The following is a 27,398-nucleotide window of genomic DNA, read 5'->3' as shown; positions in this document are numbered from 1 at the left end:
AGAGCTGCTCTCCTCCGCTTGCAAGTTTTTCCATCCTCATTTCAAGTGGGAGAAGTGGGTGACCAGGGTTACGAACTTCTCAACACACATATATCTTCGGTTTCCCAGGCTCTTCTTTCCCAGCAGGAGCTCCCCTGGGACCCTTGCACTGCCAGCACCCTACGAGCCACCCCTTCACCTCCCGCAGCCCTGGGTGCCACCAGTGCCCGCCCCGGGGTGTGCTTTGCCCTTCTCCTCTTTGCTCTTTTCCATCTTGCCTCTTTGCACTCTCCGTCCCGTCCACCTCTTCCCTTCGCATTCCTCCTCTTTGCAACTCTGCTTTTGCATCCCTCCCCTTTGTATCCCTCCCTTTTCACCTCCCCCTTTGCACCTCTCTCATTTACAACCCTCCCCTTTGCCTCTCTGCCCCCTTCGCATCTCTGCCTTTCCCCATCTCTGCTCCTCGCATCTCTGCCCCTGCACACTCCCTACCCCCGACCCTTCGCATCTCCGCGCCCTTGCCCGCTCGGATCTCAGCCCTTTGGGCATCTGAACTCCTGGCACCCTCCACTCCCCGCCCCTTTCCCTTTACCCCCCCGCTCTTTCCCTTCTTTGCCCCTTCGCATCCCCGCCTCGCTCCCTCCCTGCCTCCTCCACCGCGGCCCTTCCTCACCTCTCCCCCAGCCCCACAGCCCCCCGTGTGTGTCCCCCTCTCCTCTATCCCTCTCCAACCCCTTTGCCCCTCTTTGCCCCGTCCCGCGATGCCGCCGCGGCTGCTGCCGCTGCTGGCTCTGGGGCTGGCGCTGGGGGGCCGGGCAGGCGGCGGGGGGGGTTGCCAGCTACCGGCAGAGTGGCGGCCGCTCAGCGAGGGCTGCCGCGCCGAGCTGGCCGCGATCATCGTGTACGCCAAGGTGCTGGCGCTGCACCCCGACCCCTACGGAGCATACAACTACCTGCCCTGGCAAAGGGACCCCCCCGGCGGCCCGCAGCAGGCAGCGGAGGGGTTATTCTATTCCGCCGAGATCGAGCTGCTGTGCGACCAGGCGTGGGGCAGCATGCTGGAGGTGCCCGCCGGCTCCCGCCTCAACCTCACCGGCCTCGGATACTTCTCCTGCCACTCGCACACCGTCATGCAGGGCTACGCTTATTTCTTCTTCCTCCGGTGAGTACCGGGATACGGGGTATCTGGAGGGGGGGGTGTCGGTATCCCGGCTCCGGGGTATCTCTGCACTCGGGAGGGTTTGCTCCATCCCGCTCTCCCTGCAGCGCTTGGCGCTTCCACTCACAGTTTCATCGGGAAAAAAACAGCCGCCAATCCTAAACCCATAATATTCCATCAATCAGGGAGCTGCTGTTGAGTAGCTCCTGGGTGCTGCTGCTTTTGTTTTTACGATGGGACTGGAGAGAGGCCAGCGCCTGTTTGCCGAAGTTTGGAACTTTAAAACCCATCCCTGAATACTCACCCGATAGCTTCCTCCTGGCTCTCCCAACCCCCAGCCAAATCCCGACGTTGGGTTCATCGAAAGAATAAGAGAACAAACCACAATGTGGGAGCAGAGCCATTGCTGTGACCTTTCAATCCAAGAGTGTTTGCGAAATACTATTGAGTGGCTTGTTTTGAAATACTTGGTGTATTCTTGCACTGGGTGCGTAATGAATCACAACTTGATGCTGCCTAGTCCTTTGCCTGCAGCAATATCTTTAAACATGTTTTACAGAAGTTATTTATTGACTTTCCTGGTTATACAACACTTGGTTCAGGAGAGACCTGGTGTAGCTGAGGTGCTCAGGACCTTGTTAGTGTAACTAATAATTACAGGGCAGAAGTATTCGGCTTGGAAGTCTTCATAAGTGTGGGGTTACAAAGTCTTAGTGTTTTTGCAGCTATAGATCGTTTTTGTAGGGTAGGGAGATGTTTTCCGTGCACCTCTTCAAGACTCCCAATACCTGGCAGTGTTCAAGGCCGGGTTGGACACAGGGGCTTGGAGCAACCTGCTCTAGTGGAAGGTGTCCCTGCCCGTGGCAGAGGATTGGAACTGGATGAGCTTTAAGGTCCCTTCCAACCCAAACCATTCTGTTATTCTATGATATGATTCTATGACTGCTTGAAGAAGTACTTAAACTCTGGGATCAAGGGCAAAGCGATGGAAATTCAGCAGGAACCATGAGCTAAAATATAGATTCGCCTCATGCATGGGGGTCCATTGATGTCTGCAGGGTGGTAGGAGCCTATTTAAGTCTTTACTGCCGCTGCCTGGTCCAGTCCCCTGTCTTAGCAACTAAGTCCCAGGAGAGCTGAGCGCCACATGCCTGCTAAGAGTCCATTTGAGTGACTTTGGTGGCACTTGTTGAGCCAGGCTAAAGTGTGACGGGTGACTTCTGTGGGAGAGGAAGTGCTGCTCAGCCTCACCGTGGGCTGCCCATGCAATTTGTGTTTCAGAATGGATGAGAACTACATCCTCCTGCCGCACGGAGTCAACTTCCAGGAGGCGATTTTCCCGGACACCATGGAGAACAGAAGGATGTTTGCCAGCCTTTTCCAGTTTTCTAACTGCTCGCAGGCACAGCACGTGTTGAGCTTCTCCAGTGACTGGGAGATTCAAGAGGACAACCGGGTAAGGGATTTATTTGCTCTCCAGTGCTTGCGGGCACTGGCATTCCCATGTAGTTTGGAAACATATATACATACGAATGCAGAGCAGCAGATCCCCAATTTTCCTGGTCCTTTGGTGGGATCACTGGCAAAGTAAAGTAACACACTGGTGGGGTGATGTTAAACTCTGCTTTCAAAGCTGACCTCTGTGTTAGCTCTTTAGCTTCTCGTGGACCTGAGCAAAGCTTGGTATCAACCTGTTCAAGAACAATAGGCTGGAAACCATTATTGTTTGTGATCCTGTCGTACTCCATCCAGGTCGTTCCTGGGCTGGCTGTCTCTAGACCCTGTACTTTAGCTACAGTTGAATTGTTCAGGAGCAGAGCTTTGCGTTTATACTTCTGTGTTCATCTCATGTAGGGAGAGCAGTGCCTGGACCATGACAGACTGTAAGGGATTATTCTTGCCTAACTCCACATAACATCTACTGAACTAATCGCCCTAAGCTGTCTTTGTAGTGGCTGGGGAAAAATAGACTCTTGAGGGCATGTTTCGTCTGAGTGATGAGGGCAGGGTTTGTCTGACCAATGCCAGCGCTTACTTCTGAAGGAGCTGAATGAAATGCCTCTTTCTCCTCTCAAGGGGGGCCACAGCAAGTAGCTCACCCTTTAGGCGATCCTCCCTTAACAAAGTACATTTTGGTATGGAAAGTCCAATGATGCCCATTGTTAGTGGCTTTTGAGCGCCTTTATGGGGCTGTAGTGTGTGTAATAAATGCAGGATTTTAATAAATACTCCCTGGGCAGAGAGGAGCAACCTGCAGTTATGTGTGTTCTGGATGGGCATATACATTTGCAAAAGTGGAACTTGGTGAGCTGTTTTACTGCCAAATCTTGTTTTATGAGGCTGGTGGTTTCTATCGGTGGCCGAGAACATTTTAAGCATCCCTTTAGGTCAGGATGAACAGGACATGTGTCATCACTTGTGTCTTCTGTGGATCCATCTAAGGCACAATATTTACATATGGCAGCAGATGCACTAGTGGATTGTTTGGGAGATGGATGGAAGGAGGTTGGTAGCTGGCTGAGCCCTTCGCTTTCACCCGCTGCCTGACCACCAGCATATAAAGCTTGAGCTGCTGCATGGCTGTGTGGCCAGTGACACAACCTGCTCCTTGGAATGCCACATGAGAGTTTTCCACTGCTCATATTTTGGGGAGGGAGGAAGGAACCGTGATGTTTGTGTTTGGGAACAGCAACAGGAATTGATGTTGAAGAGAAAATGAATCATCTTACAATTAGATTGCAGAGCCATAACCCCGGCTGGGCAAGAAGGGGGAGGCAGAGAGCCCTGGTCCTGGCCCTGCCTCCTCCCTGCCAGCCCCCAGGCCCTCCAGTGCCCCAGCCAACATATTTGGCACGTAAAGGTACTGCCGCTGCCAAATCCACTGATTTTGCTCTGGGGAAGCAAAGTGGAATTGGGGGACCACTAGATCCAACTCCCAGTGTCTGCTTGTGATGCTTCTGTGCTGTTTATTTAGCCATGCTCAGCTAGATGTAGGGGATCTTGATGGGTTGGTGCTCATTCACGCCAGCAGTGAACCTCTCCAGTTGGCTTTAACGGCAACCACAAGGCAGAAACCCCCAGGGTAAGTTGGGGCAACCGAAAGCATGTGTATCAAAAGTGCATTTCAGCTGTTGTGCTCTTTGACCCCACACAGCTGTGAGCAGAACAGGGGGGATTAGAGCTGCTGGTCGCACAGACCAGGGCTGGAGGCTTTACATACGTCAACACCCTGCCATTGAGTGAATGAATTCAGCACAACTGACGGACACTTTGTCTCTCCTTCGTAATGAAAAGTAAAAGCTTCCTCTGCACCAGTTAAAAATAGTTCGGGCTGACTGTGCTCCCATTCAGCTCCTGCATCTGTGTTTGCGCAGACAAGTGCTGGTTCCCGGCGCCTGCGAACCCCAGCCTGGGAAGAGGATGGTGTTTCTGGCTGCCATGGTACTTGGAATTTGTTCCCCAGCTCTTCCCAGTGCAGGTGCCCATGTCCAGGGTGCATTTTGCTCCCCTCTTTCCCTTGCTGGTGACTTTCCCAATTGCCACTTTGTCTGCTCACATCCCATGACAGGGCGAGCAATTTCTATCTCCAAACACACTTGGCGGAGCTGCCCTGTGCTGGCTCCAGAGCCAAAGCCTGTGACGTGTGCCAGCTTTGTGGCACACAAAGTAAGCATTGCTTGGAGCATTATCCTTGAAGCTTTTTGGAAAAGAGGCTCTTTGGGACCCTGGGGATACCCAAGGGGGGCTTCTGAGATAGTGTCAAGTTGTGGAGAGCTTGGATAGAGAGGCAGGGGCTTCAGATGAGGCTCATTCTGCTGCACACTGACGTAAGTTGATAGTTAAAATCCATCACAGATGTTCCGTGCAATCAGAGGGAAGAGATGTAGATAGTGAGATCCTCAAAGCAAAAGGCAGCTGGGGAGAAGGGTTCCAGGAGTTAGTAGGAAAGATTCTGCCTCTGGGTCTTGGCATTGCTGTGTGCAGGGACGTCTTAAAAAGAGGCTCTGTCAAAAACAGTGTGCCCGAGTAAGTCTGGAGTAAAGGAGTGATGAAATCTCCTGTTTACAGCTGTATCCCGTACTCCAAAAAACTTTTTGCATCTCTAGCTTTGCTTATGGCTCTTGGTCCTACTCTTGATATATTTCTGGGGTGGACATTTTAAGGGAGAGTTTGGTGCTGGAAGCATTTACAATGAATAATTTGTGTTTGCAGCTCTGAGGTGCTCAGCCACAAGGTGAGAGCCCCATGATGGGTGAACATCTTTTGCCTCATGTAATGCTGCTCCCAGCAAGAGGTCCCTTCTGCAGGGTCTGCCTGAGCCAGCCATGGAGAGGGGGACCCAAAGGTGACCACTGACACACTGTCCTCCTGCTTGCCCTCTTCTCTGTGCAGTGCTCCTTGCATGCAGGCAGCCTCCTCTGGGCTGTCCCAATGGGTGAAGCAAAGGAAGCCTGATAGCTCCTTCTCCTCCTCCCAGCAACTGTCTGATGGTGCAAAAGAGGCAGAGAGATGTGCAGGAACTTCTTGGGTTCAAATTTGAACAGGGGAGGTTTAGGTTAGGTACAAGGAAGAAGCTCTTCCCTGTGAGGGTGCTGAGGCACTGGCACAGGGTGCCCAGAGAAGCTGTGGCTGCCCCATCCCTGGCAGTGTTCAAGGCCAGGTTGGACACAGGGGCTTGGAGCAACCTGCTTTAGTGGAAGGTGTCCCTGCCCATGGCAGGGGGTTGGAGCTGGATGATCTTAAGGTCCTCTCCAACCCAAACCATTCCATGATTATATGACGCACTGGGATGTGCTGCCTGCCTTTTCCATCATGGGAAAACCCTTCTAATCTTCAGAAAGCTCCACGGTGCATGGTGAATGGAGGCCAGACCCAAGGCACATCTCACTGGGGACATATGTTCCTCATGCTGGACCTGCTGCAGTCGCTGTGAGCTAATTCCAGCTGAGTTTTCAAGCTCCTTTCAGCCTGGGCTGAGGGCCAGATGCTGCTTTCCATAGTTTCCCAATAACCCCACAGTCTCATAAATTCACTCAGGTGCTCGTTCTGGCCACTCTGGAGAGCAACAGTAGCTCCAGCAGCTCCGGCATTCACTTCTTTAGGCACTTAAACTTTGGTTCCATGTTTCCAGAGCCAGTAATAAATTGGGCTTCAACTTGATGTTTCTCACAGCCCCCTAGTTATATTTGCAGACCTCCTGCTTTACTCCAGGTTGCTGTCGCAGTGATTTCCAAAGGATGTTCCTCAAGCCCCAAGTTCCCACCAGGCTTGGGGTTGGAGCTGGGTTTGTAAAACGCAAGGGGCCCCTTCTTGCAGCACATTGCAGGTATCTGGGTCCCAGCTTTGGCCCAGTCCCAGAGCTGATGTTGGTGGAGATAACAACACAGGGACACCTCCTTTTCCCTTTTGGAATTACAGTTTTAGTCAATTCTTCCCAGCCTCTGCCACTGGGAGAAGTGCAGTATTCACCTATCCAAGGAATCTTGCAGTCACAGCAGTTTCTTTCAATAAGGGGCTTTTACTAAAGAAAGGAACAATTAAGAAGTAATAAAAACCTAACTAAAATTCTTGAAAGCTCCATGTTTTTACACATCTCATGTCGAGCTTTTCTCGCTCAGAAGGAGTCCAAGGGGTCAGACTGTGTGGAGATAGGGATGAGCATTTGGTGGTGCAGCCAGCATCCTCCTCCACGGGTGGAGAAGGGAATGGAAAAATCCTGAAGGCCCAGAGAGCATCTTTTTTGCCAATACCTCTTTCTCATGACAATTTTTCTTATGGCTAAGTGATAAATGCCACTTTTTTACATGCAGGGGGTTGATTTCTTCTCGCTCAAGCTGTGAAGTGGGAATCGTCCTTGCAGACTCCCCCTCTCACAGTGCCTCCTGCTAAGCCTGGGGATGATGCAGTGGGTTGGGATTGAAATCTTTCTCCCCTGCAGAGTTTTACCATTTTAGTGCAAAGCTAGATGCTCCTCCTGGTTTGGCCTTCTGCAGGGTTGTGTGGCCTTACAAAGAAGACCTTGTTGCCTTGTTTGCACTAGAGAGATTACACCATAGTGACTTGAGGTCTGGTGGTAATAAGCTCTATAGAAAGGTCTAAGAGTGCTGGTAGTTGTTTATCATTCAGAGAGGCTCTAACTCCTGGTTTTGTCAACATGTTGATAGGGAAATGTGGTGTTTTGGCCTCCCCTTTTATTCAGGTGGGAGATTTGCAAAGTGACCCCCTGTGAATAATAACAAGGGAATACCAGCAGCATGTCAAACCGATCATAAGCAACTGTGGGAGCACCAGCCCTGTGAAAAAGCCTGTGGAAATGAAGGAGTCAAATAACTTTAATAAAGCTCAGGGAGATTGCAAGGGAAAATTACATCTTATATTAAGCCTCTCTCCTTGCATTGCCTCTTCTCTCAAGCATCAGAGCCACAACTACGTTGTTACTTCAATTGATTTAGATGAATGGACTTGCCTTGTGAGAGACCTCCAGAGATTTATCTTGGTAATAATAAAGATTTTATGAGAGTAATCAGTGTCCCAAGTAAAAATCAAGGCAATCAGTGGGTTAGCAGGGCAGTCTACAAATATCTGCTGAGCATCTTTGGGTCTGGGTCCTCTCCTTCGGTGGTACTTTGGCTGCTGTAACAACCTGTTAACCCACTTAGGACACCTGCAAGGCACTGGAGCAGCTGAGAAGGGAACCGGATAAGAAAAAGCAATGTAATTGCATAAATGGCCTTACCATTATTATGCAAAGCAAAAATTAGATTAAATGGCATTCTTCCTCTGCGGAAGTAAAGGAAATAGTTTCAGAACTATTTGTATTTTAGCAATGGCTGTGTGCATGAGCCAGCAGGTTGGATCATTCCCTGAACCCATCTGTGGGCAGCAGTGCATTTGCTCAGCAACGGTCTTGTCTCTTCCCTGATGCTCTCAACTGGGTGGATGTACTGGGTCTCATTCAGCAACACTTCACTGAACACTTCACGCTTCAAGGTCCTTGAGGGCTTAAATCACAGAGAAATATCTGCTTACACAGAAGCTTTTTGGGCTACCAGAGAAGGGCTTGCTCACCTGGTATTTACTGTGGGGACCTGTTTTGATCCATCTCCCAGGCAACATGCTCCCAGAGAGGGGAAAAGAAGAAGGAAAGTTGGGTAAGAAGAAGGAAAAATGATTTTTCTGACCATCCTGATTTTGAGTCTGGACAGTGATTAAATAGTATCCTGGCTAGATACCTGCCTGTGACATCTCTGGAGAGAGCCCGAGCTGCCTTGGATGGAGGTACCAGAGCTCTTCCTGCTGTGCCTGAGATGGACATCTGATGATTCATCTGGTCATCTGGTGATGCTGAAGATGAATCCACTATGTGAATTATGCAAAGCCAGTAGGAAAAAAAGCTGATGACTGTAATGGATTTCAGCTGAAATTTCATCCGTGGTATCCACTGAGATAAATGAAAAAGCAACTTGCTTTTTCTCTTTTAAAAGTTAAGAATTTACTGCTGTTGAGCAGTTTGCTCTCTGCTCCAAGTGCTGGGAGATGAATTGAAGGACTGGAAAACACTGGTCGTGGAGTCCAGGACCAGCAATTTTAGGAGAAGGACTGGTCAGAAAATGAGCAGGCAGCAGCCTGGCTTGGTTAAGACAGTTTTGTTTAATTCCCATGTACTGGTCTTTTGTGTTTGCTTGTGGCATGAGCTGCGTAAAGGATCCTCCCTTCTCTGGTCCTAAGTCACTAGGAAAATAGAAAATATCCTCAGTTCAAAACAGCGCTACGTGGCAAGGGCAGGGCAGAAAGATCTCAAAAAAGATGAAAATAAGGTCTGATATCTACACATTTGAAAATCTTGGCTTACATTCAGTTTTTGCCCTTTATTTACCAGTTATTAGAAGGATTGTTGCTCAACTAACATGATGGAAAGTGTGCATCACTTCTGGGTTGTTTTAATAGTGATTTACAGCGCCGTTGTTTTCCTCCCAGAAACCCACCCAGAGCGTACCCCCTCCCTACGGTCTGTGTTTAATTTGAATACGTGTAAGCAATATTAGATGAAATGGAGAACTGCTGACAAGTGTCTGGGATGAGGGGAGACCACGAGACAGTTGATACGTTTGGGTAACATCCCCGAGAGTCTTTTGGCATGGAAATGACATTGACTTGTTTCCAAATCTTCCCACCCAGGCTGTGGTAGAGGACTTTTAGAGGTCTGATTGGCATCTCCCTATCAGTTTTCTGTCTTCTCACATGCACACAAGCTGCTAAAATGTAGAATAAAAGATGACAAAGAAGTACACGATAGTCTTACCCACAGCATGGTTCCATTGCGTATGGTCTTTATCATATTTATAGCACCCAGAAGGTGTCCTGAGCACTTCCCAGGAGAAAAATGGGAGAATTCCTCTGGTTTTAGGTGTGTGTCTTAGAGGCACCTTATTTCTGTACTGGCAGGCAGATTGGCTGACTGCCATGTGCAATACAGAGGGGTGACCTGAGGTAGCATGGGAGCCTTGAATTCGATATTGGTTGTGAACAGTCTGAATTCAGAGTTGAATAAGGACCTTTTCCTCACCCATCTGAACTCTTTTCCCCACTGGCAGCTATGACTGGTAGGGAGCTGCTGAGACGAGGCCCCCACTTAGCACCCTCCTGGTACCAACATGGGTGCAGGATGAGATGAAGGGAGTCCCGGCTCCTAGTGAATGAGTCTGGACCGACTTGTTCCCTATCAAGCAATGCAGATTACTTTGGAGCACAGCTCTCTCTGACTATGCCTCAGGCACATCCAAGTACATTATATCCTTAAAAATATCCGGTTTTCAGCCTGCTGAGCAAGGAAATGCCTAGACAGCCATACACACACATGGGTATGTGTGTATATGTACACGGCTGCCTCCTCTGAAGGGTGAAACAGGAATGCTTCCAGGAATTGGCAATGAATGAAGACCCACATGGCTCCCGGCTGCTTTTAATTATCCAGAGCCACACTTTAAAGAAGTTCTGCCAAACACACTAAATCAGTCTGGATTTCATGGCATGAAGCTATCTGCTGCTGTACATGGACTTGGTGGTGAGCAGGGATCTGACCCCAGCTCCAGGACACCTTTTCAGCTCTCCATCTGGCTTCTTCCACCACCACAGGGGTGCGAAACTGCTGGTGGCCACAGAGGCAGTTGGTGGTTGTGGGCTGAGCTCTGCACATAAAGAGACACAAAGATGGGGCTGAAGGGATGCTGGTGTCCCTCCTGTGTTTCAAACCCAAGGCTGCCTGGAGGGGTGCTGAACCCTTTGGGTTTCCAGCCCAGAGGTGGTTAAAAGAGGTGGTGGTGCCGCCAAGCACAGATCCTGCTGCAGTGCTTGCTTAGCTTCCAAGTTTTATTTGGAAGCCCCTGACCACTCACTCTTAGCCTAGGGCCAAGGCACTATTTTTTCCCAGTCATGCTGGAAAGATGCAGCTACATGTCTGGGACTAACTCCATAGCGTGCAACATAGGTAGGATGTTGCTGCTGTTGTCTCAGGGTAGGTAGGAGAGACAGGACTTTCATAGAGCTGGTCACATTCTGTCTGTGTTAGCCACAGAGGTGGCTGAGGTGGGAGATACATCCCTCTGGGGAGGGCAGTAGAAAGTTTGAAGCTACCCCCTGTAGCATTAGTATATGAAGGTGGGCTGGGAATTGCAGCACTGTAATGAGAAATGGGCTTCTTGTCCATACCCTCTGGAGATGACACTGTCTAAAAATGACATGGGAAAAGTAGCAACAAGACACGAGGAGGCCAACTTCAGTCCCTTGTCTCCTTCCCTGTATGTGAGCAATCTGATAATTCCTCTGCTTTTATGCCCTGCCTTCCCATTCATGGCCTCTCCAGTGTGGGAAGGGGAGAGAGGACATCCCACTGCACATAGACTGCAAAGGGTGAAAGCACTGGTTCACAAGGGGAGGCAGCTGGTCGGGACCTGGGCAGTCAGTGGAGCTGAGAAATTAAGTGGTGCAGGGTGACATGTGCTGGAAACTGCTTGTGTCCACAGCCAAATCACCTTCCTCAAAGCAGCTCCTTGTACTCAAGGTGCTCCCCCAGGTATCTGGGACCTGGCCTCCAAGGAGTTGAGGCTGGTGTTCTTGTAAGGTGGATGGTTTATCTCACTAGCCCAAGGCAAAACAAAACGTGCAGCACAAAGAAGCAGATCATGGGTGTTTTCTGATCCAGTCACGCTTATTATTGATACCATTTTTCAACCTCAAGAGTAGAGGTACTGGCTTAGCCTGAGAGCTGCCGGAAGATGCTCAAATATGACTCCTGGCATCCCCTGTAAATCTGTGAGTCTGTAGATGTATTAGGTGTTTCTGTGTGTGCAAATCCATGCTTTGTATTGATCAGCAGTTGGGAAGGATGATTCTTGTCGACCAGCAGTCCTGAGCCAGGATCTGTCCTTGATGCACACACTGCTTCTACAGGCACTCTGAGCAGATCTAGACTTTGGTTTCATTGCTGGCCCCAGTCAACCTTGAACCAAGGGAAAAGTTTTCTTTCCACTTCTCTCTCTGTCCTGACCCACCTGTGAGATGGATACAGGAAAAGATGGAGCAAAGTGTTTATTAAAATCAACAGCCACCACAATCCATCTGGCAGCTGGCAGACGGGACCCCTGTAATGCTGCCTGTAACTCAATCAGCACTGCAGCTTGAAGGGAGATGAGATCTTTCAATCTGGGACATATTTTCTCCCAGCCCATGCATTTCGATGTTTATTTTTGCTAACAGCAAGCCAAGTTGGCTCTGAGGCAGTGGTAGTTCAAATCCCTAATGGAAGCTGCAGACAGAGTCTCTTAAAGCCCGTCCTGCCTCTGCCAGCCAAACGCCTTTCCAAATTCCCCTAGACTATGCAGTGCCAGGCTTGGCTTTGCCACCAGCCCTGGAAGCGAGCAGCCCCTTCAGCAGCTGATGTGAACTGACAAACCAGAGCGTCTGGTTTGGAGGAACCTGGAGTGAATGGTTTTGATGTGACCAATTTCAGCTGGTTGCTGCTCAAATCGTTGCAGGTGCCTCTGGCAGCTGAGGCAGTGACTGCCTCCTTTTGCTGCCCCACTTTGCGGGTTTATGTTGGAAGGATGCTGCTACGACTGTTAGTCCAGTTATCTGTAAAGTGAGTGACAGCAGGGGAAAAATATACTGAGGGAGAAGCAAATTTCCATGACATTGTATAATGTGAAGGGGAAATAACACAGCTAAAATGCCAGGTCTGAGTTTCTGCCCAAGAAACTTAAAAGCAAGCAAGCAAAAAAATATTTCCTGAGATCTGAACGCACTTCATGGGCTTGTTCTGCAGAATTTCTGCATTTCCTACGAGAACCAGTAGAAGTACTAGCTGCTGGAAGGGGGAATGTCAGTGCAGTGTTTTGTATTGAGACAAGATGTGGGACTAACGTCCAAGCTAGTATGTAAGTCCTCAAACTGACTCATCTTTATTACCATGCAAGGGTAGCAGGAGAGCTATTCTCATTCTGCAGATGGTAGGAGCCGTCTTGGCTCTTGTGTGTTAGGCTCTGTATCCCAGTCAGTGGAGACGATTCTCTTTGACCCAGGATTTATCCCCACTAGGATTAGAAACAACTGTCTGAACACTTTTTCTGCCTGTAAACTTATTTGTCTAAATCCTGTGCCCTTCCCCTTCGCCCTCTGTAACTTCCAGCTCTGTTGCACAGGCAGTGCTGTACTTTGAGTGAGGAGATATGGCCAGATGGGTGACACGTAAGCAATTGGGGTTTGGTTGTTTATTCAAACCAAAGCATGCTGGTGGTATGAAGGCTGGCTTCCTTCTTCAAGTGGATGGTGACATATATCCTCCTTAGTGCCTCAAAGTGAGTTTATCACCTCTATTTGTCTTCACATTATACTCCTTTCAGAGCATCTCCTTTCAGAGCATGTTCATTTGTTTGGTTTGCTTTTTGTCTTTCCAGAGCCTTTAGACAGGGCTTGAACACAATTCTGTTCTTCTGGATGCTTTTGGTTATGTATTTTATTGTGGAAAAAATTCAATCAGTTGCTTAACTGGATGGTTGTTGGGGAGAGAAAGGAAGGAAAGTCAAAGTAGAGGAACAGCTTGTACTGGCATTGGCTGAGGACAGAAAAAGAAATTCAGACGCTCTAAGTCCCCATTTCATTACATGGGGAAAGAGCTCCTATTTAGAGCCTTTGAAGCATGAACACAGCAGCCACATCCACTTGAAATCCTCAATTTCATTGCAGAGCAGGAAAGCTCTTTTCCACCTTAAAAGCATCATTTTGGAGTATGGAAGAGGAGGGATAATGAGGCAGCGGCTTAGCTGAGGGACCTCTGCCAGATGCCAGCCCATGCTTTAAAAGAGCTCTGAGGTCCCAGAAGGGTGGGAGAGAGTTTATTCGTGGCCTATAAAAGATGCTCTAAAGTGAGAATCTCTGTGTATGTGGCTTATCTGTGGGAAGGAAACAGGCAGCTTATTCTTGGTCTGTAAGTACCTCTGTTGGGGAGGTGTCTGTAAGTAGAGACAAAGAAAGAATAACAGATTTAAATGAGAGAAAATAAAAAATACCCATGGAAATAGGAGATGAGAAAATAACCCACCAAAATGTGTAGCCAATTGTTGTGGTGAAATCTCCATCATTTACAAGGCTTGTGTCAAGCTGGAAGATTGTGGTGTCAGAAGACATTCTCCTTTTGCTGCCTGCTTGTGGAGGAAGATCCACTGCAAGGGTCCTGACATGGCTCTGGGAAGGACTGTGTAGGGTTTCAGAGCTCTCTATCCCTGTCCACTTCTTATTCCTCAGACTGGATGGCTGTTGTGACAATAGTGATTTGCTCCCTACGGAGAGGGTTTATATCCCCCATGCTGTGGCTGAGCAGCTTCAGGAGGTACCAGACAGCATCCAAAACCCACCTTCATCAGCTGGATTCAGAAAGACAACCTGAAGGTGAATTCCTCTAAAAACCACTTGCAAGTTCCTTGGGTGCTTCAGACAGTTATAGCTATGCTGGACATGAATGCTGATGTTGGGAAAAGCCTGTGGATTGGAAACAAGCAGTTTTAAGAAGACCCCAGGGAAGGGTTGTTACTGCCCTCAGTGATTTGGTTTCTGCCCTTTTACATGTTTTAGGCTCAGGCATGTTTTGTCTGAGCTCAGTGAACACTTCATGATCTGTCCCTTGAAATCCTAATTGAGCCTGTGTTTTCCTAAGTCTCGATTTCAAAAGGCAGGGGAACAAATGTGATTCTTGGTTCTTTTCCCAAAGGTGCGGAACTGTAGATTAAATGTGTCCTGGAAATAATATTTTATGCTCGAATATTTCCCACTGCAATAAAAATGGCTCAAAACCACAACCAGTGACAAAACCCTCTTATATTTAACCCGTGTCTAGAAGCAGCTGAAATACTGTTGGGAAATGTCCTGGAGCTTCTAAGTGCTTCCATGGCACTCTGGAGCCACTGGAATGCATCCCGCTCCTTACGGATGGACATTGCTGAAGAAACACATTACAGATGTTGAGGATGTGAAGGAGCAGGCTCCTTCTATCACAGCATCAGGACAGAGAAAGGCTAAAAACAAAATCTCAGGCTGGAGCCATCCCTGAGGCATTTGCCTGCCTGTGCTGTGTCCAGACTTCTGGATCGACCTCTGGTTCCTGCTCATTGTCAGGAACATCTGAAACAGGAGAAGCCTGCCATGGTACCTGCTAATGAAGAGGTGTTTATCACTCTCTGGTAATTGCATTTGCTATGATATTTACAGCATTCCCTATGTTTTGAAAGGGTGGAGATCTCAGGCTTGCCCAGGGCTGTGTAGTCCAACCTGCTCCTAAACCCACATGTATCTTTAAACATTAACATAGACATTGGCAGTGTCCAAGGTTGGTCTCAACCACACAAATATTTAGCTAGAAACTTGACTGTTGCAGTGTTCATGTTTACTCTCAGCATGTATCAGGGGAAGCATCTTGTCTCTTCCTTTACAAATCTTAGGGAATTGAATGTTCTTTCTTTCTTTCTTTCTTTTTATATATCTTAGAAAGTTGCAGGCAGTCCTTGCGGGCAGCAATACAGGCAGACAATGGATGGAGGGAGGGGAGGTAGGTTCTCAACCTAGCTAAACAGGATTCAGAGCAATTTAGGACCCCAAGAGCAGAATAGACATTGTTGCAGACTTGTCTTGTGTTCTCAGCGAGGGGTTAATCTTTGCCTGCACTAGGAAGTCACCAGCACCAAGCTGTTCAAATACAGTGTTTTCCTATTCAGCGTCTTACAAATGTGCTTTCAGTTAGTGTATGCCTACTGAAATGCCTTTTTCTAACAAGGAAAAACACTAAAAGAACAAAAATTAAGTTGTTTTTCCTTCAAGCCCAGAAATTTCAGAGATGAGCTGACTTGGTGTCACTGGTAGTCCCACCCCTGAGTGGGAATCACAGAATCACAGAATGGTTTTGGGTTGGAAGGGACCTTTAAAGCTCATTTAGTCGAATCCCCCCTGCAATAAGCAGGAACATCTTCAACTAGGTCAGATTGTTCAAACCCCCCTCCAGTTTGACCTGGAATGTTTCCAGGAATGGGGCATCTACCACCTCTCTGGGAGTTTCACCACTCTCATCATAAAAGATTTCTACCTTGTATCTAGTCTGAATCTACCCTTTTTAGTTTAAAACCATTACCCCGTGTTCTATTGTTGCATGCACTGCTAAAACATTTCCCCCCATCTTTCTTATAAGCCCCCTTCCTCACAGGAGAATTGTTCCATCCTTCTGATCACTTTTGCAACCTCTGGACCCACTCCAATGGGTCCATGTCTTTCCTGTACTTGTGGTCCTGGACCATGTTTGCTACAACATCTTGACCATGACTATGGCTCTGTCTCACTGTCTGCTTTTCCTGGATATAGTGGTTCTGGGCTTAGATTCAGAGGATTCTGGAACAGTCCAGAGCTTGAAACAAGCACTGCAGCTTGCCTGGGGTCCTCCTTCCATATCTATTGCTGTGTGGAGCAGGTGGCTTGAATTTGGCTGGAGCTTATGATGCATTTTGGAGCTTTATCTTCCAGCTTATAAACCCTTTTGGATAGGATTTGCTGAATGCATGTTAGACATTCAATCTTATTTTGTGGATTTAAATCCAATCTTCAAAATTGCTTTAAAGTAATTCCTTGTGTTTTGAAATTCCAAAACTCCTGGCCCCCTTTTTTTAAAATGCTTGTGGTCAATTAAAGAATGATTTAGGAAATGGTGAGAGATGTGTAAGTGAAACTAAAAGCATTTTTCAAAATGGTGTGAAGGAAAGAAAAAAGAAACGCACATGTGTTATCAATACTCCATCGAAAGGGAACAATGTTTCTGACCGTAGAAAGCCTTAGAGTCAAAAGCTTGCAGTAACAATTAGAATAAGCTTTCTAATCCAGACAACATTGTTGGAACAATCATGTAAGATGACCTTTTTACACGGTGCTTTTTGGATTACATGAACATTGACTTCAGGGCTTTGTCTATTTGGTCTCCAAGTATACACTCTAGATGGGACTCTGAACATAATTTTTCCATGCATTTTATGTATAAATATTCCGGGTTGGGATTGGATTCTTGGTTGGATTTTTTTAAGTAGTAGTTGGAAGGAGTTAGGGAGCTTGTCTACTTCAGCATTGCTTGCAAAGTGTGAGGAAATATTGCATTTAATTGCATACAAGGCTCTAAAGTGCTGCAGCCAACAGCAGAGTGGAGTACAGGAGTCCTTTTGACAGGTGCTTCAATATCAGAAGCCGTGAACTGGTGCAAAATAGTGGTCTTCTGAGGAAAAAGTGGAGAATACAATTTGGGGCTACAAAAGAAGTGTAAAAGATATGTGCTGGTTTGATTTTAAAAGTTTGAAATGGAAATCAAATTATATCCAAGTAAGCAATCCACTAAATAGCTAAATATATTGCGCTTTGTATTGTCTACTTAGAGGAAGTACACTAAGTACTTCCAACTCGTCCCATTTCTGCTGAAACTCCTGCTGACTTTAAAGGAAAAGGAATCATGTGTTAAGGAATATAGTCCACTTTCTCCTCCTCCTGAGTTTGTGCCTATGATCTAAGAAGTGTGTGATCTGTGTTTGTGATGGAAGAAGTGCATGTGAGGAACTTTGGTCTCTTTTGGGCTGGAGGAAACTAAAGATGCCGTGCAGAAGAACCAGCCAAGCCAACCACAATGTTGCTTCTGTTCTGGGGTTTGCATAGAGGATTGCCCCATGCCAGACGAGGAGATGAGCTTTTGTGGAGAACTCTCCATTTCTGGAAAAGGAAAAAGGCAGGAAATAGTGTTGCCTTCTAAAACTAGAAATAAGCTATTTCCTATTGATGGCAAAGAAGAATGAAGTAAGGAGGAAGGACACAAAGTCTGTGGACTGAGAAAAACAAGCATGATGTGAAAATCAGGTTGCCTACATCTGGCATCTATACTTGTTAGGTGGTGACCCAGGAGAATACCAGGCAAAGATGAGCTTCAGAGCTGAAATGTTCCTTGCCAACAGCTTGGCTAGGAAAGAACTGAAATGAACTAGTTGCACTAGTTATTTTTGCATACAGTAGGAGACTGCATTCTCCCCTTGCCCCTCAAGACCCACAGCATACCAGCAGATATCTACCTCAGGGAAGAGTGCAGGAAGGTGATGACATATGGTTCTTCTGATGCTCTCCCAGACTCCAGTGTTTTCAGGTGAAGGACTCTCTGTGGTAATTTCCATATATTTAGTTTTTCTGTATATTCAGTGACTTTCAGTGGATTTATCTTCCGTGAAGCTGTCCAGCCTCCTTTTGAGAATTACCACTTTTTGATTGTCTTGAACCTGGTTCCAACTGTATCATCTGATACCCCAGTTCTTTTGCTGGAAGATGCTGTCAGTTTCTATTTACTCCCTCCATGGCACTTTTGACTGTGTAGACCTCTATCCTATATCCTCTCCTAGCACAGGACTCAAGGTTAAAGACCGTGCCTGATGTCTGAGCCTCAACGAAGGTTGTTTCTGTCCTATCCTGGATGGGAATCAGCTACCACAAATGCTCTGCGATGCAAGTCCATGAGAAAAGAGGAGTAAAGGCCCTTTCCTGACTGTCTGGGACCTCCCACTGCTATTGCCACAGGGAAATTTCAGAGTTTTGCCTAGACTGCTGGAAGTGCCAACAGGGGAAGCAAATATTTGTGTGTAAGACTTAACCCCAAAAAGATTAAGTGCAGATGGATGTCAATAGTGCCAACAACCTGTGAGAGAAAGTGAAAACTGAGAAGGATGTAAAACTAGAACATGGTGCAGGGGGGAAAGAAAAGAAAGAAAAGAAAGAAAAGAAAGAAAAGAAAGAAAGGAAAGGAAGAAAGGAAGGAAGAAAGGAAGAAAGGAAGAAAGGAAGAAAGGAAGGAAGAAAGGAAGGAAGGAAGGAAGGAAGGAAGGAAGGAAGGAAGGAAGGAAGGAAGGAAGGAAGGAAGGAAGGAAGGAAGGAAGGAAGGAAGGAAGGAAGGAAGGAAGGAAGGAAGGAAGGAAGGAAGGAAGGAAGGAAGGAAGGAAGGAAGGAAGGAAGGAAGGAAGGAAGGAAGGAAGGAAGGAAGGAAGGAAGGAAGGAAGGAAGGAAGGAAGGAAGGAAGGAAGGAAGGAAGGAAGGAAGGAAGGAAGGAAGGAAGGAAGGAAGGAAGGAAGGAAGGAAGGAAGGAAGGAAGGAAGGAAGGAAGGAAGGAAGAAAGAAAGAAAGAAAGAAAGAAAGAAAGAAGGAAAGAAGGAAAGAAGGAAAGAAGGAAAGAAAGAGAAAGAAAGAAAGAAAGAAAGAAAGAAAGAAAGAAGGAAGGAAGGAAGAAAGAAAGAAAGAAAAAGAAAGACAGACAGACTAAAATGCAAACCAGATTAGAAACAAATCAGGGGGAAGGAAAATTTCAGTGGGGCTTTCTGCTTTCCCAAAGAAAGGCAGCATGAAGCCCAGTAAAGGAGAGCAGCTTGGGAGGTTCCAAGGGTGAGCATGAAGTAGAGAGGGTATAGGAATATCAGCATGAGGGATGCAGCTTGGTGGAATGCTACATAGACAGTGGATGACTTCGGAAACTGGGAAGTTGTCCTGGAGGTGATGAATATTTTGCACAGCCTTTATTTCCCATATCTTCAGCTCTGGAAGTTAATTGCTAGCCAGGGAAATGGTGATCTATGAGAAGAGGTTTGGTTTTGTGAAGCTTGGCCCACGTTCTGTGGGAGGAGAGCCATGCAGTTTGGAAAGTGTCCATCTCAGGAAAATCCTAAGTGGTAGGGCTGTCTAGACTAGTCAGGAAAGCATGAACAAATAACCAGAGGAAGATAGAAGAAGAAGAAAAGAAAGTGTGATTCCTTACCTAGAATTAAATAAAGATATTAATTAAAAATGAATCAAAGCTTCAAAGGATGCAAACAGAAGGTGCTTTTAACTAACTTTATTCTAACGCTGTGAACCCGCTTAACAAGGAGGGGAAATTAGACATGCCTGTCGTCGGGCTTACATGCCGCTGCTGGAAACGGGTGGGGAGATGTGTGATAGGAATGTTACAATTAATTATTGTAAATCTCTTCCTAACAGCCGTGTGGGCAGCGTGCAGGTGTGTGTGAGGCCCCTGGCAGCCTGACAAAAATGTAATGACTGGTTAAGGAGTCAGCAATGATATAGAACCAAACGCTCTTTGGCGCTTTGTCAATCAGCAAAGTGCTAATTAGCCATTGCTAGAGGCCACTGTGCTTCTCTGGAGGGGAAAGTAGGACCTCCTTAAACACCTGGATGTGGTGTGGGTGGGAGCGTGACTTACCTGGGAGACTGCAATTACAGTGAGGATTTCCTGACTTGGAAATCAGAGCAGAAATGTTTTGCCTTAAATCTTTGGGTTTTGACCTGCAACTGGAAACTGGTAGTAAAATACAGCCATATAACCCAGCTTAAATACAGGGTGTTTTTAAACTGGAGTAGATCATTGATCTTTGGTTTGCCAGGGGTCATGATGGACTCTCCATCACTGCAAGAGGGGTCGGATCTTTTTTGTGGGAATGATATGCACCTGCTGAAGTCATTTGGAGAGCATAAGGGATGACTTCAACAGTTTGATACAGGAAGTCAGATCTAATCTGGTTTAAACAGAACTGGTTCTTGTCGCCCTCATTACCCCATACTGGACCTGAACTTTCAAAATATTATTTTCTAGTTTGGCTAACAGAAAATGTGGGGTTTGGGGCTATACACCAATAGCCCCAAAGCCCATCCTTAGGGATTTTTGTCCCTGTGAGGCACAGAAAACATTGTAAAGCCATGATAACAAGGAAATCTCAACTCCAGGGGTGAACAAGAAGCAGCCCTGAAAGCAAGGTCAGAAGGTGTCCAAGGCACCATTTTACCAAGCTTGGCTACAGCTGAAGAGCCAGGGTGATAAAAAGCATTGCTATACCGAGGCTGTCTTCTAGAATCACTTCACAACAAGAGCTTTTTTAAGCTCCCCATCAAGTGCAATAAAACATGCTGTAGAGCAGCTTTAAAAACGTGGAGAAAGCAAGGGCCTATACATCTCCATCACAACACTGACAGCCCGGGAGTGCTTTGGTTCCTTTAAAAATGTGCACTGAGCCCTTTCTCACTCTTAGTGCTGTTTGCTGAAGTATTAAGGAAATGGGAAAGCATCCAGAAAACTGGTTCAACTCGGCTGACACCGTGAAGCTTAAGAAAGGAGCAGGAAGGAGATTGAGGTCTGCAGCACACCACTGACCTGCCACCGGCCTGGGGATGTGGTGATGGATCACACTGGTCCTGCCAGTGCAGCCCCTCACTCGGAGGTGTCCAGCAGCTGTTGAAAGGGATTTGGAATAACATCTGCTCACAGCTGCTATGGGGGATTCTTTTGGGTGCTGATAGAAATAGGGAGATGGTTTTTTGAGGTAGCCTTCAGGAAGCTTTTGACTCTGCTGGCTACAAGGAGGAAAAATGCCCTGTAAAACCATATTGCCCTTGAAAACATGGAAAATCTGTAACAGTGAATTGATTGTAATTTGCCAGAGCTGAGCAGAGCAGTGCCCTCTTCCTCTGAGCTTCAGCAAGCCTCACAGATGCTGTGTGGGAATTATTCGTGAGCTGTAATGCCTATGGCTTAACGTGTAACACACGCACAGGACGAAGACAACTCATCTGTGGTTGTCACAGAGATACTTCTTCATGGACATTACTGTCACTTCACTGTGTCTTAACCAGGATTTTTAAAGTCATAGAATCACAGAATGGTTTGGGTTGGAAAAGACCTTAAGATCATCTAGTTCCAATCCCCTGCCATTGGCAGGGGCACCTCACACTAGACTATGTCACCCAAGACTCTGTCCAGCCTGGCCTTGAACACTGCCAGGGATGGAGCATTTATCACTTCTTTGGGCAACCTGTCCAAAGTCCAGGCAACCCAAGTGTGTTACCATCCAAGATTCAAAACTCAGCTCAGAACTGATTAGATATAACTGCATATAACCCTCTCTTGTGATTTAACACGAGGGGAGTTGTTCCTAGAAGATATTTACCTATCTTTTCAGGTAATGTAGAATTTATTTCCCTTGTATGTGAATTTGTGTAGTCCTCATGAACTATTAGTCATATTAGTACAAAAAACCTAATAAACCTAATAAATGAGTTTGACATCTCAAGCCACTTTCAGAATTTTTTGGATAAAAGTGGCTTTGTTAGTTTGGGCCATTGGTTTACTTTGATAAGCAGTAGAGGTGGAACATTGCTTTGTGAGCTCGTCTTTCACCACTGTCCAGAATAGACTTATTGATGGGGTTGGCCAAACGAAGAGGCAAAAGGCTGTCTTCAAAAACAAGGAGGAGCCTGAACTTTGGGGTTAAGCCCAATAATTCAATCAACTGGTGCTTTTGTTGGATTATCTGTACAACTTTGTTGTTTCTTGGTTATTTTTACATATGCACCAGTTCTAGTCTAATTTTCTGAAAAGGTCTTTGAATAATTAAGCTTTGAAATGCCTGGGAAATATTTCCTCAGCAATCAAAGGCGTACGCAAGGATGTGACATGCATTTTTGATAGTCTCCACTAAATTTAAGTATTCAAATAAGTGACCTAAGAGATGAGTTTACACCTACCCCGCAATGACACCACTGACTTCAAAAGGAATGTGTAAACTGACATATGGCTGTTGGGCAAATGGCAGTTTCTTTAGGCGCTATCACATTATTTTTGATCTCCTTTTTGTCACCTTATCCAAATTGCTTCCTGGTCACGTAGGCAACTCCTTTGCTTGAGTCTATAGCAAAGCATCTCCTCTGATCTGTCACTCTCTAGCCCCTCATATAACGCAAAAGTTTGGGGCAAACTCATTTTTTTGGCATTTTTTAGTAAATCTGAACATCTGTGGCTTTTACTAAACTTAGTCCACCTCCAACCTCATGGTTGTTCTAGTTGTATCTGAGTGACTCACTTCAGAACTGGAGTATCAAAATGATTTTGAGCTGGCTTTAAGACATGGACAGTCATCAGCAGAGCTGGGAGGTAATATGGGAATCCTATCTACTGACTTCTTGCTGCTAGACTTCCGCCTTCCATCATACATGAGTCTGAACCAATATCCCTGTCTCTTTGCCTGTATTTCATGTGTGGTGTTTTGGGGAGAGCTCATTACAGCCAAGTTCAAGTGTAGCCAGTCCTTAGTTACAAGTGCAAACATACCATGACCGTCTGTCTTGCATTAGGATCTTTCCAGAAGGCATTAAAACACAGCCAGGGTGGCTTCACAGGCTCCGTGTTTTCCCAGCACTTGTTGGTTTAACTGTTCTTAAAAAATGTGGGAGTTTGGGAGAGCGTAGATGTCAGCACCAGGAAGGATTTGCAATGTGTCAAGTAGAGGGAAATAGGCGGGTTGTTTTAGAGCCAAGCCAGCCCTCCTCTTTGCTTGAGCATTCAAGTGAAACTTCAGGGAGAGAAATGTATTGAGCTCTGGTAGTAGATTGCTCTTTGGGGAGCTATTTCTGAGTTGCAGTTGTATTACACAGTCCTGGAGCAGCTCTGCACGTTCATGACCACCTCATGTCCTCAACTGAGTTGCAAGGACCAGACCAGTGCTGAGACCTACAGAGGCTGGAGCCGGCCCATCAGGAAGGACGGGAGGCAAATGTGAAACCAGTTGCATTGCAGGCTATGCGGTGGTTGTATGGTCTACTGTTTGAAGGTTTCCCAAGCCACAGAGCTCAGGCAAAACACCTGTGGGAACAGCAGCTGTTACAGGCTTGTCAACAAGAAGATGTGTCAAATCACTGCAATCTCCTTCATGACAGGGAATGAGCCTGGTGAGTAGGAGACATGTAGTTTTGCTTGGCAAATGTTGGTTCAGTTCATAGGGAGGTTTTGGTGCCCACTGAGTAGATTCCTCCTGGGGAAAACTCAGCCAGCTGCTCCAGGTGCCTGTTTGTGTGCACCAACTTCTAACGGGAACACATGCACTAACTTCTAATGGGAACACAAGATATCCATTGATGTTCCTTCATACACTTTCTAATCCTTTTTCCCTGTATATTTGCTCACCCCAAACACATCTAGAGCTTCATTGTGCAGGTATGTTCCTCTTGCTCCAACTGATTTGCTGATATGGATGTAACCAACAGCCCCAGCCTTTTCACAATGTCTCACCTGAGACTTTGAGTTTCAGGCACTCAAGTCTCACTGTGGGTTTCTGGCACGTGTAGTTACTCATCTCTGCTGATAGTTACTCATCTCTGCTGACTCTTTCCTCTTCACTTTGAGCCAGTCCACAGGCAGCTGCTCCAGCCACCTTATTGCTCAGGCATGGGTCAGGTCATTACCATTGCGTTGGGTCTGGCATAGCAAATGTGGCAGAAGCGATGGAGGAGTACAACATTGCACATGCTTAGTGAGGGATTTCTGTGTCTTTTGCTGGAAGACATGAGCATAACACCTTCCAGCTGATCAATATCAAACTGAATAGGCTCATCAGACGAGGAGCATCTTTAAGGTATCACATCAAGGCATTTGCTCTTAAGTTCCCAAAAAGCCTGATGCCTTAAGCAAAACTCAGCTTTATTTTGTCCGTGGCCAAGTGCAACCACTTCCTTGCTCTCAGTTTGCATCCAAAACATGTAAGAGACATGGGTTCATTAACATGTTCACCAGTTTTTGGTAAGCTGGGGCTGAGTTTCTGCTTTCTGACAGCTCTGCTTAGACTGACATATGTTCCTGCCCTTGTGTGCAGAAATGGATCTCCCCATTTCCATTGAAAACCTCCGTGGTGCGGAGTCTCCTTTTATTTTGCACATATGAGGAATTGCTTCATAAAAGTCACTGAGGAGGAGAGTTGGAATTATCTTCAGATTTTATAGCTTGGCTAAAAAAATCTGGCTGTGAGCTAAAGCTTGACACATAAATCTCAGCCAGGAAATAATTTAGTTTCTCTCCTTCCATCAAAACAGCAAACAACTCCTCCCCCTCCCAAACACTTGCAAAGTTCTCAATGGTAAAAGGTTATTTTAGGAAGGGATTAAATAAACATTTAGTAAGTGGCAGGATCTCTAGGGTGGGGAGAATATGGAAGGAAAGAACACTTGAAATGTGCAATGTTTTGATTTTTTTATGCTTTTTCACTTGAAATGCCTCACAAATATCCCAAGGGAGCAGTGTAGATCACCAGTTTGATTGTCTTACAGTGACACTGGCTTCCATGAGAAGTGTAGATCCTGTATGCCAGTATAGTGATGTACTTATTAACAGGATTAAACAGACTGAGGCTGAACAGAGAGATCAGTCTGGATGGGAATCAGATTAAACAAACTGGTCATCCAGTCTTTCCAGCTGAGTTTGTGTTGCAGTTGACATATATTAACCCTAAATCACATCTGGTTGATGGGGAGAGGCCTCAAATACCTGTAAGAAAAGGTCTTTGCCAATCTCTCCAGAGGCTTAGTGCCATATTCTTGCTGTGCTCTCCCACATTACCTCAAACTCCTGTTAAATTCTATCTTAGATGATGAGTGAGAATAAATGTTGCCTTTTCTTCCTGTAAAAATTCCTTGTGTATTCTTCTGCTGGTTTTCCTGCTGGTTTATCGGCTCTTAGGTCCAGAAGAGCAAGAGGTGTGACCATTGGCATGTTGTTGCTTGCACCCATTTCGTCCCCATAGGTGAATGATGCCTGAAGAAGGGTTGGTTTTGTATTCTGTATCCCGATGAACACAGTTGCTGGAAGTTGTCCCTTTAGTCATGCTTGAAACCTTGAAAAGACCTTGAAAAAGTGTTTTCCAACCTGAATAATTCTATGACTCTATGAATGCAACACAGCACACACTGAAATCCCATGGACATTGCTCATGTATCTAAGCCAAGGATTCACATAGCCAGGATTTTCCCCATGGACTTCAATGCCTTGATCTGTGACAAAGAAAGATCCAACTTTTAAATTACAAACTTTTCTTGAATAAACCCCTCATTATTGTAAGCACAACCAGTTATGTGCTCCAGTGACAGGCAATTTATCCAGGATCCTTACTGGAAAATGTGTTTCCAGATTGCCAGAGAAGGCTGCAGTGGTAGGCAATGCCTAGCAGTACCATTCATGGAAAAATCTTGTTTCTGGACTGATACTTTGAATGTGCACAGAGAAGCACTGAGACCATTCTGCATGGCAATGAAGTATCTGACCATAGGTCTTGGCTCCGCTATTGGTCCTGTCCCCACACTATCCAGACTTTTAATATAGAACTTTCTGGTATGGACTATAATGGCTCAGAAAATTCTGCAAACCACAGATGTCCTTTAATCCCCTTTTTTGTAGATAGGGAATTGAAGCACAGAGAAATACTTCTCACTGGGACTACTTTTCCCTTAACTGATTATTGCCCTGCCTGTAGTGGGGACATCCAGTTCCTTTCCTCTGATTAGGACATTCATTTTACAGTCCCTCTTCGTTTAGGTGTGAAGTGCACATGTTGCTTAATGAGAACAAGCTGTTCAGATAATGCAGCTCAAAATAATTGTGATTTTGCTCTTCCAAAATTACCATTGCCAAAGGACAAAGAAAGTGTCCTAGTTAAGGGACTAGACTGGAGGCCAGGTCCTGGCTTCCTCACAGTGGGTTTTGGGGTTTTATTGTCTTTTTTTCATTTATTGCTATGATGTTAGGCAATTCTTGTGGGGTTGTACAGATGGTGCCTGGTGTGGATCTGAAGGGGGCCTACAAGGATGCCGGAGAGGGACTCTTCATCAGGGACTGTAGCAGTAGCACAAGAGGTAATGGGGTTAAACTTAAACAAGGGAAGTTCAGGTTAGATATAAGGAAGAAGTTCTTTACTGTGAGGGTGGTGAGGTGCTGGAACAGGTTGCCCAAGGAAGTTGTGAGTGCTCCGTCCATTCTATGATTCTATGATACTGTGATTATTACTACAGGAGGGCTGGGGCAATTCAGATTATCTGCTCTTTGGAGCTGTCCAGAGCCTGGCTTCTGCTGTAGCTAAAGTGATGCAATACAAAGCTGGTGAAAGCATAGATAACTTCTGTGTCAGGGAAATGTGAGAAAAGCAAAATGAATATACACAGAAGAATTTTGGACTGATAGAGAAAATTAACGTCATAATCAGATTTAAAGCCCTCGTAAGCACTCGCATATACAAACAGTAACACAGACTTACAGGAGATGTATTTGATACCTGTTCCTCAATATTTCGCCAGGAACAATAGCAGATTTTACAGGTAAGTGCACATAACAGCAGGATTTTACAACGTTTTGCAAACCACAGGGTAGTTATTCAGAAAAGAGCCAAAAACCATAGTGCATGATTGTATTGTAGCTCAGAGGTATCTCCATGCGCTCGCTATGTGGTGGTGTGGCATTTGCTATGTAATTATCTTGCTCCAACACAATTATTAGGATTTAACAGCTGAGAGCTACCATTGTAACATTAACCAGCAGTAGAGTGTGTGCTCTATAATTTAGATGCCTGCAGGGAAGAGTTTACCACAGGACATCCATCAGTCCTGTGGGCATTTTGTCCAGTTTAGCTGTGGCTGCAATCCTCCTTCTCCTGCAATTGGGCTGGAAAAAGGGCTCCAAGCTTGTGTGAATGAGGAGATCTGGCTCACCTTTACCTTTAGACCCTATTTTCCATGGACATTGTAACCGGACCTGAGTGCAAAGCTTTTCTCTGTATAAGGCAGTAAGTTGTGCAGGATGTGTTGGGAGTTTCTGATGCTTCTGAGTCTCTATGAAGCACAGCAAAGCAGCAGGGAGAGA

The 27,398-nt window shown here is 46.2% G+C and overlaps 1 protein-coding gene across 1 annotated transcript in view; it reads left to right on the top strand.

Moving 5' to 3' along the window:
• The first annotated feature begins 740 nt into the window (after positions 1-740).
• The window catches only part of CCDC3 (coiled-coil domain containing 3), a 40,742-nt gene continuing 14,084 nt past the window's right edge, over positions 741-27,398 (top strand). The window contains 2 exon segments of the mRNA XM_030480684.1: positions 741-1,141; positions 2,420-2,594. Of these exon segments, the coding sequence (XP_030336544.1) occupies positions 741-1,141; positions 2,420-2,594 (576 nt within the window).

The sequence above is a fragment of the Strigops habroptila genome, chromosome 3, assembly GCF_004027225.2.
Source record: "Strigops habroptila isolate Jane chromosome 3, bStrHab1.2.pri, whole genome shotgun sequence".
In the NCBI taxonomy this organism is placed as follows: domain Eukaryota; kingdom Metazoa; phylum Chordata; class Aves; order Psittaciformes; family Psittacidae; genus Strigops; species Strigops habroptila.
This window is presented reverse-complemented; position numbering and strand designations above follow the sequence as displayed.